The sequence below is a fragment of the Tamandua tetradactyla genome, chromosome 3 (genome assembly GCF_023851605.1).
Source record: "Tamandua tetradactyla isolate mTamTet1 chromosome 3, mTamTet1.pri, whole genome shotgun sequence".
In the NCBI taxonomy this organism is placed as follows: Eukaryota; Metazoa; Chordata; class Mammalia; order Pilosa; family Myrmecophagidae; genus Tamandua; species Tamandua tetradactyla.
The window spans coordinates 95422192-95441094 of record NC_135329.1 but is presented as its reverse complement, the minus strand read 5'-3'; the positions used below and the strand labels follow the sequence as shown (position 1 = coordinate 95441094).

Sequence of the window (18903 nt, the reverse complement as noted above, 5' to 3'; positions counted from 1 at the left end):
TGCGACTCAGTCTGCCAGAAAACCAGAACAGCAACAGGTCAAGGGCCTGGCTGTGTGACTCCTACCTGGTGTGCCTTGCTTCCCAGTGTCCCCTTTACTCCCCTGGGCCCCAGGGGGCCCCATGACCCCCGCATCTCCTTTCACACCCATGTCACCCTTGCTTCCTGAAAAAACAAGAAGTCATAGTCAGCCAAGGGTGAAAAGGGCAAAGCCGACCGACAGGATTCTGCTCTGATCCCCAAACTTCCTGTCCCACTTGGTACCTACAAGTGGAAGACACTGTCTCTGCACTCAAGGAGGGCACCACTTTGCCCCAGAGACTAGACATAAACTCCTGCGAAGTGGATGAATTAGAGGACCCAGACCTAGTTCCCATCAGCTCTGCCAGGCTCACTGGAGCATCTGCACTTTGGGAATTGTTTTTTGAAAAACCCTTGAGCTGAAATCTGAATGTTCCAGAAAGCAGATCCCAAATGATGAAGAGAAGAGACGCACTGATTGAGAAAAACATTTTGCAGCATCTCAGATGCCTGCCAGCACTTCAGACACGGGCTGTCCTGATGCCCAAGATTTCAAATTTTCCACTTGTCATCAGCATTCACGGCTCATCTCAGCTTGTCCTCTTCTCAGTCCTCGGTCATTGCCTCTTCTTTTCCCATCAGTGCCCGGTGCATCTCAATTGAGGGAACCACCCCACGGGGACAGGGCTGAGCAACTCCTGAGCAAAGGGCAAGTTGGTTGAGGAGTGGGTTGCAAGGTCTCACCAGCTATGCCATACAGAGGCTACTAGTCAGTAATCAACTGGGTTAGCAATATTCAGTGAGCCGGGCAAGTTCCCACTATCAGTAACTGATTGGGTTAGCTGGTATTCAGTAACCCATCCAGGCAAGTTCCCACCATCAGTAACCAACTGGGTTAGCAGTATTCAGTGAGCCAGGCGAGTTCCCACCATCAGCACAGTCCAAAACTGGTTTGTTGGGGTGTAATTCTGCTAAAAGACATTTTCCTTTTGTCCCTTCAGAATATTAGAACTGGAGAGGAAATCAAGCGTGAGGTCAAATCTCTCAAGAAGGAATGAGGAGAGGGGACAAAATGGTCTGAAGCAGGGAAGAAAGAGGCAATTGGCTTGTGAGTCTTTCTGAATCACAGCTTGACAACCTTTTTGAATGAAGTGAGGTGCAAGGCTTGGGACTTATTCTTTAAGATGGGTTGGAGAGTTGAAGAATGATTATTGCTTGAAGGGAGACGAGGCAAACCTAAAGAGCTTGATCACAGCCGAGGTCCTTAGAACAGCCTGCGGTGCACACGGTATGGAGAGCAGGTCCCGGTCATCGACCCCCATCACTGGTAGGGTTTCGGGATTCTGCCCTGGAGGCCTCTGTTGGTCCCTATTACTCAGGTTGTGGCATCTGCAGGCTATGGCGACTGCTCGCCTGTACAGTTTCTTCAGAATGTCCAGGCCAGCATCTGTATTGCTGTAACATCCATGTTCCCATCAAAGGGGACAATCTTGAGAGGCGGGGCAGGATCATATTAGAGAAGGGCCCAGGCTCTGGCTCCAACCAAGAACTCACAGCTGCTTCAGGCTTCAGAACTTTTCAATCACAGCTGAAAGGTGGAGCAAGGAGAATAGACCTGCCATGTGCAAATTCACCACTGTGGCATTGCTATCTGCTGGGGTGAAGGGCATAAAACCTCAGAACTACTGGGGGCAGGTTTCACTTGTTTCGTAGAGCCCCATCAGCTGGAAGGGAATTGCGCAAGCAGTGCTTGAGAGAGATCTTGTGATCTTGGGAGAGGAAATTTGGGAAGAGGAGGGGTTAGTTGGCGCTTGATTTCTGAGGAACTGAAACTGCAGTATATCTGCTCACTGACCAGAGTGTTTCCACTTCTGGGTCTGGCTGGAGACTCTGTGACCTCCTCTGTGGCACTGGGTGTGTATGGGATGGGAAATTTGGCGACAGACTCACAGAGCAAAGACTGGCTGGCGGTCCCTTCCCTGGGACTGGCAGGGTCACCGTAAGAAAGTCTGGTCTTCCCTTTCCTACCCACAAAGGGAACTGAGGGGCACCACCCTGAACAAGTCTATTTTTCTCTTCCACAAGTGCCATTCAAGTACTTGAAGATGGCTGACATGTCCCTGCCAAGGGCTCTCGTTTCAAAGGCAAGTATCCCCAGATTCTCATAATAGAAATCCTATTTGCCAGGCACTCACCTTAGATGTCTTACATTCCTGTCATAAATAACCTTTATTTAAAGTAGGTGTTGCTACTTCCCTTTTATGGGTGAATAAATTGAGGCTCAGAGAGGTTAAGAAGTTTGCCCAAGGTCACACATCTAGTGAGTAATAGTGAGCACATAGGAACCCAGATCTGTCTGATTTTGGACTGAAGTCCTTCCCTTCCTACTTTACAGGACAAATAATAGTGATAATATTAATAGTTATCATTTATTTAGTACCTACCATGTGACCGACAGTTTACAGATGCAGTCTCTAGTTCTTACAACTGTCCTACAAGGTGTATATTATTTAATTTAGTTATTGTCATTTTAATTTAATTATTGTTCTTTTCTAAAATGTGGAAAAAAGTCTCAGAAGGATTAAATAATGTGCCTAATCACAGGTAAATAGGTGCAGAGCAGCGATGGAAACCAAGCATGCCTGGCTGGTGCTGGAAATGAATGGAGCTTGGAGGATGGCTGGGATTTGGGTGGGTGGTGTGGAGGGGGGGAGCCATTTCAGACCAGGAGTAGGGTAAAAGCCCAGAAGCTGGGAGCACAAGTGTGAGCCACCATGGACAGCAGGGAGATTGTTGGGGAGGCTGTGGGGACCAGTGGAGGTGGGGTCAGACATGGAGCTCCAGGCCAAGAGGCCCTGGAGAAAGTTGTGGGGAAGGGGTGTAGTGATTTAGGGTAAAAATGAACCTACCTGGAGAGCCTGGTTCACCTTTAACCCCGAACAGCTCTGTAAAGAAAGAGCACGAATTGCAGGCTGAACTGTAGGGTACCTTTAGCTTTACCCACTCCCAGGAGCCTCCAGCTCCATGGCTGAGGGCTGAGCCCACCAATATGAGGAGCAGAAACTTCAGTCAATGTTGGACAGTGGGGCCTGGAAAGGGCCAGACATTTAATTGCACTGAGTGGCCACAACCCAAGATCTAAATGTCCCTTGGGACTACTGAGCTGTGGAAAGAGGGTTGAGAGCACATAGGTGCATGAGGCTTTGTTAGGAGACACCAGCGCCAAACCAGTTAAGGAGGATGGTGAGGCCAAGCAAAAGGCCTTGAATGGAAATGAGCTCCCTTGTATCTCAGTGAAGGGAGGTCCACTCCCACAGTTCCAGCATCAGCTGTCCCAGCCTGGACTCTGCCCATCTGCCCACAGCTGTGTGGCCCTTTCTTATGTCCAGGCTCAGCCTTCATCTGTGCTGAGTGGGGAGGCCAAAATCTTGGGAGCAGCTTGCTCTTCTGGATCCTGTGTCAGCAGGACCAGAGATGGGGTCATCCTACTAAGCCCAGCTCACCGGGGCCAGAACAATGGGCCCCACTGTGTCCAGTAGCTGGTTTTGCCCACACTGGATGAGGGAGTAGCCCTTAGTTCTTGGACAGCTTGAGGTTCTGGAGGTGCACACTTGCTTTTCCCAGCTGCAAGGCCGGAGAGGACCCCTGAGATGAAAGGGAACATACTGAGGTGTCCACCAATGGCTGCAGCCCTGTAACCCAAGCCACGGCCTTTCCCTCAGCAGTTCCAACTCTCCTCTCCCCTTCCAGGAACCCACAGTATCCACCCTGCTTTGGTGCCCTCTACTGTTCCCTCCCCAGCTCATGCTGATGTAAGCTAGCTGCATGAGAGAGGTCATGGGAATCACCCTAGGCCCTGAATCTTATCTGCCCTCCCTCCTAAACAATCTGGATTAGTCTACTCCTGGCCTTTGCTGGTTGCTCTACCCCTTGGCCTTTGAAGGTCACACTTTATTGGGCAGGGTCTTTGGGTCCTTGATTCCTGACCAATCCACCTCCCAGATCCCAGGTGCAGCTGTTCATGGTGACTCCAGCTTCATGCCAGCCCCATGTGGCTCTCCTGACCTGACTTGGGACCCAGAGTCCCAGACCAGACTTGCCAGGGAGAAAGATTCCAGCCCAAGCAGAACCTCCACCTCTTTTCCTGCCCTCCTCTGAGGAATTCCAACCCAGAGGGAAGGGGGCCAAACCTGGGCTTCGAGTGAAGTTGTCCACCCACCGCAGCAGGTACTTCTGGCTGGTGTGGACCTCCATGAGCTGGGCCTGCAGGACTTGCAGCCTCCCGCTCTCCCACCTGCCCCCAGCCAGGGATGGGATGTGGGCTGATTGGAGCAAGAAGGACGGGTTGTCCTCAGCCAGCGTTCCATTGAGAAAGTACATCTCCAAGGTCCGGAAATGATCCTGCAGACTCAGAACTGGACAGACGCACACATATACCAACGTTTTTTAGGGTTCTTATTCAAGCCCAAGGCATTTAAGCACATCCTTGTGTAACTGTAATGGGCACATAATTTCTGTAGTTCCTGATTACAGGAGCACAGGTTTCATAGGCTGTAGGGATGGACATGGGCACAGAGCTTTTTCTACATCTTAAATGTGTGCGCTTCACACACACACTCAAGCATGACATTGCGTGTCCAGAGAATATTCCTCCATGACCTAACAAGGTGCCCACTGCATTCACAATCAATCTTCAGCCTCCATGCAGTTTAGACCTCAGCACAGGCTCCGGGTGTGGATGCAGGGTGTGCTGTGGAAATTATACATGATGCATTCTGGGAACAGCTGCATGGTGCCTGACATTGGCATAGAGCATGCCTGTCCGACCTGAAGAGGCACAAGCAGCACCCAGACCCACGCGTGACCTTGAAAGGTGCGTGGTATGTATGTACATCCTTGAGTGACTTCAAGGAATGCTGATGGAATTGCTTCCAGTAACATTCTCTTCAAAAGGAAAAACAGGTTAAAATGAACACGCCCATCAGCAAAGCCCTTCCCACAAGGAGGATGGGCATCTTTCAAGGAAGATGCACCTGGCTTATCCCATCCTGTGTGAAATTACGGCACTTTTCACTGTGTAGGCACACACAGGCTCACATGTACAGTCTCTCCTTCACATAGACACATACACAGGGAACACACACTCCCCAGCCTGTGCACACCATTGGTGTGGCTGCCCAGGGAATGAGGACCTTCTCCCAGCATACAAGCAGCAGTGGCCCCAGGCCTCTCTACTTAACCTCAGCCTGTGTAAGAGACAGCTATGCTGGGTCACCCCAGGAGGGACCCAGGCAGGATCAGAACCGCTTTACCTTTCATCATCAGCAGCCCGGCACCCGCGGTGAGCAGCATCAGGTAGATGACTATCAAAGCCAAGAAACAGTTCACTCCTCTCCTCTTCTTGGGCTTTGCATCTGAAACACAACCCAGGCAGAAGGTGGCTGTTGCAGAGGGTGGAGAGCAAGGGGCCCTACTCTATGCCAGGAACCCCCACCATGAGAGTAGAGGGCTCCCTGTGAGGTGGCATGGGAAAGATAGCAAAGGCCTCCGTCCCCAAATCTCCCCCCACCCATCCTCCTATTGGTCATTCATCTGTGCATCTGAATAATTATCTATGCCAGATAGCATTAGCTGGAGAATAAGTTTCTCATGAACAGATGTTGTGCAGCCCTTGTCCACTAACAAAGCCCCAGCAGGGTGCTTGGCCCTTGGTGGCCTCGCAATAGAAATTTATTGAATGAACCAGTGAATTAACATGTTTAAGTTTCAAAATTCCTGGAGGAGGAGGAGGAGGAGGAGGAGGAATGTCTCATTTTATAAACAAGTAAGGCTTGGAGAGTTGAATAATTTATTAGGTTATAAGATGCAGATCTGAAATTCACAAGCAGGTCTTCATTTTCTTCCTTCTTAAATTAGATAAAGTAAAACATGCCTGGTATGGTTTATCCAAAAATATAGAGAGGCATTAAAAGGGTTCATTTTTCCCTATCTTACCGAGGTAAGCTAATGCTGGTATTCTGATGTGGCCTTCTTCCCATCCCCCCCAATCATGAAAACTTACAAACTCAGGTATATGCAGGTAGACTTTCTTTCTCTTTTAATTTTACATGAATGCGCTCATTTCACTTTATGATGATTTGGAGGCTTTATGAACTCCAGGAAAGAATGTTCTTAAGTTAATTCATTCCTGTGGGTGAAGACCCATTTGAAGTAGGATGTTTTGGGGAGTAGGATCTTAAATTGTGACCCACCTCATGCAGGGTGGGTCTTAACTCTTTTACTGGAGTCCTTTATAAGAGAATGAAACTCAGAAAGAAACACACAAAAGTGGAGAGAGAAAGCTGCAGAAATAGAGAGGAAGATGCTGAAACCAGAATCTGGAAGCAATGAAACTCAGAAGAAAAAGGGAGAGACAGCAGACACTGCCAGGTGCCATTCTACAGAGGTGTCCAGGATCACCTAAGCAGCCTACCTTTAGGAAGCAGCTGCCGTCCTAATGATGCCTTGATTTGGACATTTTCCACACTGTAGACTAATAAATTTGTTTTGTTGAAAGTCAGTCCATTTCTGGCATTTCAGCAGCCAAGCAGATGAAAACATACATATAATGCAGTACATTGCTTTTCACAATGAATGATTTTTTATGGACATTCTCCACATTGTCTTTGTGGACAGAGATTTAACATTTCTCTTTTTAATAGCTGTCAAATATTCCCTCAATTCATTCTAATATCTCTCTATTGATGAGCTATTTCCAGTTTGGGACATTATAGAGAAGGCTGCCAAGCTCCTGGTTCTGTTCTCTGCTCCACATCAGCTGTCTCCCTGTTTAGGGGCATCAAGGGCAAGGCATGGCCCAATAATACTCCTGTGAGGATCCAAGGCCCTGGAATCCCCTCCATACTGAGAGCAGGTCATTGCATGTAGCCACCAACCTGATTGAGACAGACATTAAAGGTCATTAGACCCTCTCAGGGGGAAAGAGTGTACGAATGGTATTGTAAACAAGACATAGAAACTCCCCTCTGTTGATCACTGCTAATAACAGACCACCAGACCCCTGTGCCATGAGACTTTGCTGAAACTCCGTTCTCAGATTACCCTTCTCCTAAACCCTTATAAGCCCTTGCACCTCCCCCACCCCCCTTGTGTAGCACTGACTTCCAACTTCCATTTTTCGATCAGCTGCCATCAGGAAGAATCTTCTGTTCATAAAGCCTAATTAAAATTTATGTCTAACTCTATGCCTGGTGTATTCCTTGGTTTGGGGGCTGCCCCAACCCAAGCTGCCCAGTAGCTGGGTTGGAACAATTGGTGAGCCAGCCAGGAGACCAAGGAGCCACCAGATGTAGCATGCATGAGTTCTGTCAAGGGAGAGTCCATGGGAGAAAATCAATAATTCAAAAACTCGTTCATTGAAAAAAAACAATAAAATTGATAAGCTTCTATTGAGAGTGACAAAAGTAAAAAAAGGGAAGATGCAAATCACCAATATCAAGAATGAAATAGAAGATATCACTGATATACATATTCTGAATCCATTAAACAGAAAATAAGGAAATATTACAAATAACTTTCCTCTTGCATCTTACAAACTACCAGAACTCAGCCAAGATGAAATAGATAATCTCAGTATCTATAACCATCAAGGAAACTGAATTGTTAATTAAACACTCTCCTGAAAAAAGCAAGAGGCCCAGATGGTTTTACCAGGGTATTCTAATAAAGATTTAAAGAAGAATTTGCACCAATTTTACACAATCTCTGTTTCAGTTACCTGGCTGCTGAAGCCAGGTAATGGGTTGGCTTAAACAATGGGAATTTATTGGCTTATAGTTTTGAGGCTAGGAGAAGTCCAAAATCAAGGGGTCATCAAGGCAATGCTCTCTCCCATGAGACTGTGGTGTTCTGGAGTGGGATACCAGCGGTCCTTGGTCCTTGATCCTTGGCTTTTTTCTCACATAGGAATACACATGGTGGCCTCTCCTGGCCTCTGTGTTCTGTTGACTTCCAGCTTCTGGCTTTTCCCTCTGTGGCGTTTTCTCTCTGTGGCCTTTACTATAAAGCCTCCAGTAATAGGATAAGACCCATCCTGGTTCAACTGGGCCACATCTTAGCAGGTGTAATCTGATCAAAAAGTCCTATTTACAAGAGTTTACACCCGCAGGAATGGATTAAAATTTAAAGACATACTTCTCAGGGATACATAGTTCCAAATTACCACAACCTCTCGTAGAAAATGGAATATGAGGGAATTCTTCTAAATTTTATGAAATTAAGATTACTCTGATATGATAATCAATGAGTACAAAAAAGAAAACTAAAGACCAATATTAATTATGAACTATGAAGCAAAATGCTCAATAAAATATTAGTGTTTGGGTTTGTTAAAGCTGCAGGAATGCAATACACCAGAAATGGATTGTATTTTATAAAGGGGATTTATTAAGTTACAAGTTATGTTTCTGAAGCTGTGAAAATGTCCAAATCGAGGCACCAATTAGAGGTACCTTCTTGGAGGAAAGGGAGCTGGAACCCAGGTTCCTCTGTCACAGAGGAAGGCACATGGCAACATCTGCTGTCTTTCTCTCCCAGTTTCTGCTTTCCAATGATTCTCTCGGCTTCTGCCATCTCCTGGAGCTTTTTTCCTTCTGCATCTCCAAACACCTGCATCTTCTGCTCTTTGTATCAGCTCTCTTAAAGAACTTCAGTAAGTGGAGTAAGACCCACCTTGAATAGGTGGGGTCACATCTCCATGGAAACAACCTAATCAAAAGTCCCACCCAACAATAGGTCTACCCCACAAGATTCGATTAGAAGAACATGGCTCTTCTGGAGTACATAGCAAATTAAAACCAGAACAATTAGTAAATGATATCCAGCAATAGAGGAAAAGAATTATATACCCCAACTCAGATTTATTCCAGGTATGCAAAGATAGATCAATATTCAAAAATCAATCAATATAATAAATATATTAACTGACTTAATAAATAAATATAAATTTATTGTTTATTAATAAATATATTAACAGACTAAGGAAAAATCATATAATATCAATTTATGCCGAGAAAGCACTTGAAATCCAACACCCTTTCACAATATGAACTTTCAACAAACTAGAATAGAAAAACACTTCCTCAATTTGTAAAAGAGCATCTACAAAAACTCCAGAGTTCACATTATATTTAAAGGTGAAAGACTTACTGCATTCTCCCTAGGATTAGGAACAAGGCAAGGATGTCTGCTCTAATCACTCTTATTCAACACAGTACTGAAAGTTCTAGCCGGTTCAACAAAGCAAGTGAAAAAAAGGCATAGAGACTGGAAAATGAGAAATAAAATCATCTTTATTTGCAGAGGACATGCCTATCTATGTAGAAACCCACGAAGAATATACCAAAAAAACTCCTGGAACTAATGTTAACCAAATCTGCGGGATATAAGATCAACATATAAAACGCAATCACATTTCTAAATACAAACAATAAACAAATGGAAACCTAAATTTAAAACACAGTAACATTTACAATCACTCTAAAGAGAACGAAATACTTAGAAAAACATGTACAGGATTTGTATGCTGAAAATTACAAGCCCATGATTAAAAGAATAAAAAGATAGCTAAGACCTAAATAAATTGAGAGACGTACTGTGTTCATGGCTTGTAAGACTGAGCAAGTCAAGATTCCCCTCCCCTTGACCTATAGGTATGATACAAATCTTATCAAATTCCCTGTGATGTCTTCTGTAGATATGGGTAAGATTATTCTAAAATTTATTTGGGAAGGCAGAGGACCTAGAAGAACTAAAAACAAGTTTGAAAAAAAGGAATAAAGTAAAAGGAATCACACTACTTGATTTTAAAGCTTAAAATACAGCCCTAATAATCAAGCATAGTGCTATGTTGGTGGAGAATAGACACACAGATCAGCAGAGATGGGAGGACCCAGTAATAGACCAACACTAATAGTCCCAACTGATTTCTGGCCAATGTTCAGGATCAATTCAATGGAGAAAAGGTAGCCTTCTCAACAAATGGTGCTAGAGAAATGGAAATCTTTTGGTAAGAATAATAGTAATAATGCTATTAAATTAATTAATTTAAAAGCATCATGGCCTAAGCCTCATAAGTATTAACAAGAATTCTCAAAACTAAACAGTTAAAAAACAAAACAAAACATGATCACCACTGTGCTGGCTTAAAGCTATTAAGTACCCCAGAAAAACCATTTTCTTGATCCTAATCCAGTCTTGTAGGGAGCAGACCTATTGTTTGGGTGGGATCTTTTTGATTAAGTTGTTTCCACGGGCGTGGACCCCACTCAGTTGTTGATGGGAACTTTTGATTAGTTTATTTTCCTGGAAGTGTTTCTCTGCCCATTCAAGGTGGATCTTAATCCACTTACTGGAGTCCTTTAAAAAGAAACCATTTTGGAAAAAGCTCAGAGGCTACACAGACATTTGGAGATGCAGAAGGAAAACACCTCCAGGCAAGCTGTTCGAAACTAGAAGCTAAAAGATCAGCAGATGCCAATCACATGACTTCCCACTGGACAGAGGTGTTCCAGATGCCATCAGCATTTCTTGAGTCAAGGTATCTTTCTCTAGATGCCTTACTTCGAGGCATCATGCCTAACTTACTTTTTTATGGCCTTAGAACTATAAACTTGCAACTTAATAAATTCTCTTTATAAAAGCCAACCCAATTCTGGTATATTGTATTGTAACAACATTAGCAAACTAAAACAACCACTAATAACAATTCAATTAAAATATGGGCAAAAGACATGAGAACATGAAATGACATTTCACCAAATAGAATATACAGGTGGCAAATGAGCACCTGGCAAGATGTTCAACTTAATTAGGTATTAGGGAAATGGAAATTGACAATGCAAAGAGATCTCACCACCTACCTATCAAAATGGCTAAAATAAAAGATAGTGATAACACCAAATGCTGTCAAGGATGTGGAGAAGCTGGCCCACTCATACATTATTGGTGAGAATGTAAAATAGTTCAGCCACTCTAGAAAATAGATTGGCAGTTTCTTACAAAACCAAAATACAACTCAGCAATTGCACTTTTGCACATTTATCCCAGAGAAAAGAAAATTTAGGCTACACAAAAGCTTTTACATGAATGGCCATACCTTTATTTGTAGCAATTAAAAACCAGAAACAACCCCAATGCCCACCACTAAAACAAACTGTGATACATTCTTGTTATGGAATACTACTCAGCAATAAAAAGGAACAAACTACTGATACATGTGACACCTTACATGAATCTCAAGGGTATTATGCCATGTGAAAAAACCCTCAAACTTAAAAGGTGATATACTGTACAAATCCATTTGTAAATCATTCTTGAAATAAAATTATAGAGATGGGGACTGAATAGTGATCCCCAGAAGATAAGAATTGGTTGGGAAAGGGTGATGGTGCTAAAGGGATTAGCACAAAGGACCATGTTGATGACAGGATGGTTCTGAATCTTGATGTTGCTGGTATTTACTCACATCTACAAGAGATGAAATGGCATAGAACTATATTCACACACACAAATGAGTGCACGTAAAACTGGAGAAATCTGAGTAAGTTCTGTGGATTATACCAATATAAATTTCCTGGTTTTGACATTGTACTATAGTTATGCAAGATGTTACTACCAAGGGAAACTGGGTGAAAAGTACCTGGAAACGTCCTTGAACATTTTTTTTTTTTTGCAACTTTCTGTGACTCTTTAATTATTTCTACAGAAGAAATAAAAGAAAGAGGGAAAAAAAACTAAGGTACAGTCAGATGTTTAAAGGATGTTGAAAAATGTTGACATGACTAAGAACAAAGTCATCACATGAAATAATAGTAGCAGTGTCAGCAAGATTGTATCTATGGACTTGAAGGTTAAGGTTTTTTGGGAAAAATGTTTAAATTTATCTTCAGAACAGGAAGAATGGACAGTAAGCTCCCTTGCTGGGAGCAATGGAATAATGTTTATTAAAACAAACAATGGCAATAAAACCTGTCATTTCCCTACCTGTATTTTGTTTGGGTTTTCTCTATCAAGAACATTCTTGAAACTGAAATTGGCTGGAAAAAAATCATGAAGAAAGATTTGAAGGCTAAAATAGTTTATGACTGAGTGTGAGGAGTCCAAGCAAATTTCAGTCCACAGACCTAAAAGTTAGCCAGTGTGATAATAACTCCTCAGAAAACCAAATCCATCAAGAAAGTGACAGGAAGACTCAAGCCAGATAAACATTCATATTTTTCAAAAACAAATAGAAACAAGCGCATGCCAGAAATCATACATTGTCAGCAGGGAAAATATAAAGACTCTCCTTCCAGCTTGAACGCTCAATTGTTGAACTCTAAGAGGTGGAGAAGTTGCTGAACATCACTTCCTGAGGAAAGACCTGGAGTTTTGTTTGACCATAAGGGCCACAAGAGTTAACAATATGTCAAGCTTCTTATGAAAACTAAATACAAATTTCAGCAGACAAAAAAAAAACCAACAAAGAAGTCGGGGACCATTTTGCACTGAAGCAAGTAGTTTTATTCATTTCAGTGGTCTGAGGTGGTCTCTATGTATAGAGAGTCACAATGATTAATGCTTACAGGGTTCTCATCTAGAAAGTTCCATTTTTCCCCATGACCTCTGAATTTAAAGGCAGGAAATATTAATACGTTTAGGAAAATGCTCCATCCAAGTTGGAATGATTTGATTTCTTCATTAGATTTTTACTTAGTGGCACCCATAACCCAAGCAGAAATTGGCGATTCATTCTTGACTTCCCTCTCCTGATCTGCACCACCTGTAGAGTCCTACCGATTTGATGTCTAACACTTCTACGGAACATTCCTTCTTTTCATTCCTTACAACCACTGCCTCTTATCAGCACTTGCTGCCAAGCTCCTCTCTGTCCTCAATATTACTGTCCCTAACTTGCTTCCATCTGTGATGGGGAGCAAGCTCAAACGCAAATCAGTGAACTCCAAATTCAACCCCTCAAAAATTCCCACTGACCTCGGAATAAATCAGCCCCTACTGGGCTTCCCTCCCAGATTTGGTCCAACCATTTGGAGTTATTTGCATTTCTCTGAATATATAACATAAATGTGTGGCACCCCACCCCTGCTCTAGCCATCATCTCCTTTCTCTAATTAATCCATCTTTTGCACGTTAGAAGAGGTGTCTTCTCTGGCCTCTGCCGACTCCTTGCCAGGTGAGATGCCTCCATAATACTGTGCACATCTCAGCCATGCCTGGAGATGAATTGTATAGGAATGGTCAATTGTGGACAGGGTCTCACCTGCCCATACTCCTTCACCCATGACAAGCCTGTGAGCTCCTTGAGGCCAGAGGGATGCTGAGTGCAATCCCCAGCAGTATAAGTACTCTTTATGTTTCATCAGCTGATTTGACTTGAACATCTTCAGTAGGCTTAAATAGTCAGGTATCCAGAATGCTGCACTCCCCAAAGTACTAAATATGTAAATACACATGCTTTGTCTGTTATCTCACTATGAATTCTTTAAAGGTCAGAGCCCTGGACTCTTCATCTTTGTACTCCCATAAATTCCAGCCAGTAACCTGTTTATTCCTAGTAGTTGGATATGTGGAGCATAGGGGACCACAGGTCAGGGGAGAATCTAGCAACTGTTCCTGAATACACAACATCCAGAATCACTGGGGAGTGGGGATAGACTCATGGTCTTGGAAGGTGATTCCAAGAAGATGCTCTAGAATGGATAATCAGAGATCCTTGTGGAAAGCAAGTCCTCTGGTGACCTTAAGTTCTGCAGATCCTAGATGATTTCAGAAATGCATCACTTTGTAACACTGAGTGAAGAACTAGACAAAAATTGATGGAATTTTTTAAACCTAAACTTAATTTAAGGTGAGCTACTTATGAAGCTATGAAAATATTCTAGCCAACACAAAATAGAGAAAGTGTTCTCTGCTCAAGGCATTAGTCATAATAGAAGTCCCATTAAAGAGTTTCAAAGGAATTATATTGAAAACACATGGCACTTGGCTTCAGTTTTCTGAAACTTTTTCAATCCCCTTGTTTTGCACTGACATTTCATCACACAAGCCATAAATAAGAATAAAACAGTAAAAAAAAAATGGAGGGGACACTTAATAAGCATTGGCATTTAACTAAAGGAAAATATTTAAATACAACTGAAGAGAATTATGAAGGTAAAAGACAAAAGAAACAACTGTATACTAAAGATATGACATCTATCATTAGCTTTGTAGACATTCCAGAGTTAAGCACTTCAAATGTATTAGTAAGAAAGATAAGAAACAAAATACTACTATGGTGCAAGCCTAATCTTTCTATTGACTTGTCTATTCTGATATCATCAACAGAGAATATTTTGCCTGGCAAATGCATTATTGGGTAATAGTACTTTACCATTGATTTCGAAGGTCTCCCTTGCAGTGAACATTGTTTGGTCAAGGTTTGCTGGTTCTTTGTTGCTAACCAAGAACTCTTCCTCCTTGAAAACCTCCTTATTTTCCATTGCTAAGCTTTATAGATGACCAAAGTCCCAAAGCCAGCAGAATTGCTCTCCTCAAGAGGAACCGCTCCAGGAAAGATCTTTCCTCTTTAACCACTGTACTTGGTTGTAGACCATAGAGCACTTCCCTTTGGCTCTGATCTCTGATTTGCAAAATGTTTCCTGACACGATCAAGAACAGGCATTTCTCAAAAACAGGCTAACTCACACACGGAGCTCCTGCCCTAGTGCAGCTGCCTGTTGAGGGAGTCAGGGTGGGTGGGATCTGAGGCACAAGTTACAAGCCCCCCAAACCACTTCCTTGTGCCCATGACCCTGAGAGCCAAGAGCTGGATGTCCCTGGGGAAGAGGTCTTTCTCTGCCCAGCTCATCCCCACCACTGTGCCAGATCCAGCTTCTGTCCTGGGACCTCTCCAGCCCACACTGAAATGCCCCTCCTCTGACTTACTTCAACACTTAGAGCACATATCTTTGCTACTCAAGTGGTCCCTGAACTGGCAGGAGCAGCATCATCCAGGAACTAAGATGCCACATGTCTAAGCACGTAATTACATTTTCCCTTGCAGTTTTCCCACGTCCTGCATGTGTATATATGGCATACGTAGGCTGTGACCCTGTGGGATCGGAACTCCTTGAGTGAAGAAATGCCTTCCCAACCTCCCTCACAGCTGACATTCCCTACCCAGGAAGCTGCACAGCATAGGGTGAAGATACAGACTCAAATTCCATTCTTTCCCTACAGCGACCTGGGACAAGCCACCAAAGCTCTGAGCGCCTCCCATCCCTCATTTGTAAAATAAGGAAGATATTAATAGTTGTCGTGAGCCTTAAATGAGTCAATACACGTGAGGCGGTGAGGACACACCCGGCATCTGCCAAGCCCTTGGGTGGGGCTGCGATGATAATCATTGGAAGCCTCCTGGATGCCAGGGAAACAGAGGCAAGGACTTTGCCTTAAAGAGGCTCACAGCCTAGTAAACAAGGTGGATGCGCAACAACTGAAGTCCAGAGGAGTCTGTCATGGGAAGCAGTGATTAAAGCCCCTGAGAGGGGAGGAGTGCCCTACCAGCAGAGGACGCCAGGGAAAGGGGGATAGTGGAGGTGATGGGAGCAGGAGTGGGGATATCACTGCAGTTGTTACCATCCCTCTCCTGAAGGAGAGGCCAGCGCTGGGTTTAGAGGGATGGCCAGGAGAGCAAGAGAAGGCAGGGGCCTTCCGGACAGATAAGCTGGGGTCAGGAAACCAAGAGCCATCTGGTCTATTTGGAACTAAGAGGGGAGGAAAGTGATGAGAACAAGAACCTGCGGAAAGTGAGAGTAACTGGCCCTGCCATGCACAGCACAGCTTACCAGGGGAGCACAATTTCAACATCCAGGAGGCCACCTGATTCAGCCATGGGATGGAAGCAGATGCCGGGACAGAAAAGGTTAAAAGGAGAGCACTGAAAGTAAGGAAGTAAAGGCAGCTGGCCACCTAAAGGACAGTGAGAGATAACAGAAACTGCAGGGATTTCCAACACAGAAGGGAAATCCCCCAAGCAAGGGTCTTGCTCACTTTAGATGGTGCCACTTTCCCTGCCTTGTCAGCTCTGCTCTGAGAGTGTGCCAGAACCATTTGTGGGGACATCAGGGCTTGTTGTGAAACCTGGTGCCACCCTTCCTGGAGGAAGAATAAGTGGACAGAAATGTGGAGTCATTTCAGCTCTGGCTGTGGACCCAGCCGTTCTGGGTAAATATCCATAACTCTCATTAACTTACTGTGTGACCTTGGGTGATTGACATACCTTCTCTGAACTTCACTATCCTCCTCTGCAACATGGTGATTAAAATGCCTTCTTAGGAATGGGCTGGGCCTGCTTTGGGTTGTGCCTCAGAGTCACTCCCAGAAAAAAACTCTATTGTTGCTTGGATGTGGCCCCTCTCTCTGGACCAACTCGGCAGTAGAGCTTGCTGTCTCCCCCACTGCATGAGACATGACTCCAAGGGGAAAAGGGAATGGTAATGTGGGACAGAGCTCCCTGGTGTCATGGGATTGAGAGAGTCTTCTTGACCTGGGGGAGTGGAGAGAAGAGAAATGAGGCAAGGTGAAGTTTCAGTGGTTGGGAGATTTCGAGCAGAGAGAGGTAGTCCTGGGGGTTGTTTTTGGCAATTATATAGATGACCTTTGTGGTGTATTAGAGCGGCTGGAGGAAAGTGCCTGTGGCTATTGAGCTGTGTTTCGGTGGCCTGGATTCTTGGAGACAATTGTATAATGATATAACTTTTACAGTGTGACTGTGTGATTATGAGAACCTTGTGTCTGGTGCTCCTTTTATCCAGGATACGGACAGATGAGTAAAAAGGTATGGATGGGAAATAGATGAATGATAGGGAGGTGGTTGGGTGGATGGGGATTCTGGTGATCGATGGGAGAGAGGAGTAGGGGGTGTGGGATGTATGAGTTTTTTCTTTTTATTTCTTTTTCTGGAGTGATGCAAATATTTTAGAGATGGTCATGGTGATGAATGCACAGCTGTGTGGTGACGCTGTGGGCCCTTAATTGTGCATCATGTGTGGACTGTGTGTGTGTGAAGATTTGTCAATAAAAACATTTTTTTAAAAAAATTGCAAGTCTTGAAAGACAAATAGAAGTTGGGTTTGCAGCTTACAGCATTTTAGTCAGGACACCAAAAGTTTTGCTGCAGCAAGGAAACTTGATCATGTCTAGAAACTGAAGTAGCTTCAATCTTCTAGGGATGGTAAATGATTTTTTTTTTTTGTACGCTGTATGGTGGGGTCACATTTCATTACTTTTCCGTGTGAGTATCCCTTTATTGCAGCACCATTTGTTGAATTTTTGTTTGCTTGGTTTTTGTTTGTTTGCTTGTTTGTTTTTTGGGAAGTGCATGGGGCAAATGATTTTTATACCCATAAAAAAGGATGTCAGTTTCTTTGGATGGATTATATGGTGTGTGAATATATCTCAATAAAATTTGCAATTAGCAAAAAGGACATGAGTTTGACTTCTGTTGATTGGACAAGGGTTTGTCCACATTATAGGGGTGGATTTAGGGCAACAATGGGCTTGATTTTGTATTGGGTCAAATGAACTAGGGTCTTGCTGTCTGCCTGGGTGAGCTGCCTTGGTAGGAATTTGAAATTGCAAAAGATATCAAGAAGAAAAAGATATCAAAGAGAAAGTAGGGCAGGGGTTTTTTTTGTTTCTCAGGGGCCTCGAGGGCTCTTTCTATATAATCTCATCACAGGATTAAACCTGATCATGTGCAGGACAAAGTAAATGTTCAGTAAATGATATTGCATAGAAGCATTAACTGTCATCTCAAAGTTTACATATCTAACAACCTGTAACTTGCCTCAGATCCTGTGGGTAGAAAGAGATGGCATCAGAATTTGAATCCAGAACTCCCTGTCTCTACCGCCCACTTTAACCCAGGTTTCCTCCAGGGATTGGCATGAGAGGAGTTTTTTTTAAAAAAAAACGCACATACCTGGCCCTGAACCCCAGCCTGAGGCTCTGGTTTAAATGTAAAAGCACTTCCCTCCCACCCCCTGTGGTTCTGATGTGAAGCCAGCCTGAGCACACTGAGCAATAAATAAATGTGAATAAAAAATAAATAAAATGAACCTTTCACAAAAGCAGGGGGATTGAAGTGAGCCTTCATAACTCCTCTGTGCTGGTTTGAAAGGATGTATGTTCCCTAGAACAGCCATGTTTTAACCTAAATCCCATTTCATAAAGGCAGAGTAATCCCTATTCAATACTATATGTTTGAAACTGTAATCAGATCATCTCCCTGGAGATTTGATTTAATCAACAGTGGTTGTTAAGATGGGTTAGGTGACGACACGTCTCCACCCATTTGGGTAGGTCTTGATAAGTTTCTGAAGTCCTATAAAAGAGAAAACATTTTGGAGAATGAAAGGGATTCGGAGAGAGCAGAGAATGCTGCAGCACCACGAAGCAGAGAGTCCATCAGCCAGTGCTTTGGAGATGAAGAAGGAAAATGCCTCCTGGGGAATTCATGAAACAGGAAGCCAGGAGAAGAAGCTAGCAGATGACTCCGTGTTCACCATGTGCCCTTTCAGATGAGAAAGGAACCCTGACTGTGTTCACCATATGCCTTCTCACTTGAGAGAGAAACCCTGAACTTCATTGGCCTTCTTGAACCAAGGTATCTTTCCCTGGATGCCTTAGATTGGACATTTCTATAGACTTGTTTTAATTGGGACATTTTCTCAGCCTTAGAACTGTAAACGAGCAACTTATTAAATTCCCCTTTTTAAAAGCCATTCTGTTTCTGGTATATTGCATTCTGGCAGCTAACAAACCAGAACACCATCCTAGA

The 18903-nt window shown here is 43.7% G+C and overlaps 1 protein-coding gene across 2 annotated transcripts in view; it reads right to left on the bottom strand.

Annotated features, from left to right (window-relative positions):
- MARCO (macrophage receptor with collagenous structure) overlaps window positions 1-14678 on the bottom strand; it is a 28685-nt gene extending 14007 nt beyond the window's left edge. The window contains exons 1-5 of one of the 2 annotated variants that reach the window (XM_077153551.1): window positions 14452-14678; window positions 5333-5434; window positions 4211-4435; window positions 2930-2965; window positions 66-164 (exon numbers count right to left, since the gene is read on the bottom strand). In XM_077153551.1, coding sequence (XP_077009666.1) covers window positions 66-164; window positions 2930-2965; window positions 4211-4435; window positions 5333-5434; window positions 14452-14560 — 571 coding nt within the window. In that variant the 5' untranslated portion in view covers window positions 14561-14678. The remainder of the gene's footprint in view (window positions 1-65; window positions 165-2929; window positions 2966-4210; window positions 4436-5332; window positions 5435-14451) is intronic. The other variant, XM_077153552.1, reaches the window with a different exon arrangement.
- Between the last annotated feature and the right edge of the window lie 4225 nt (window positions 14679-18903).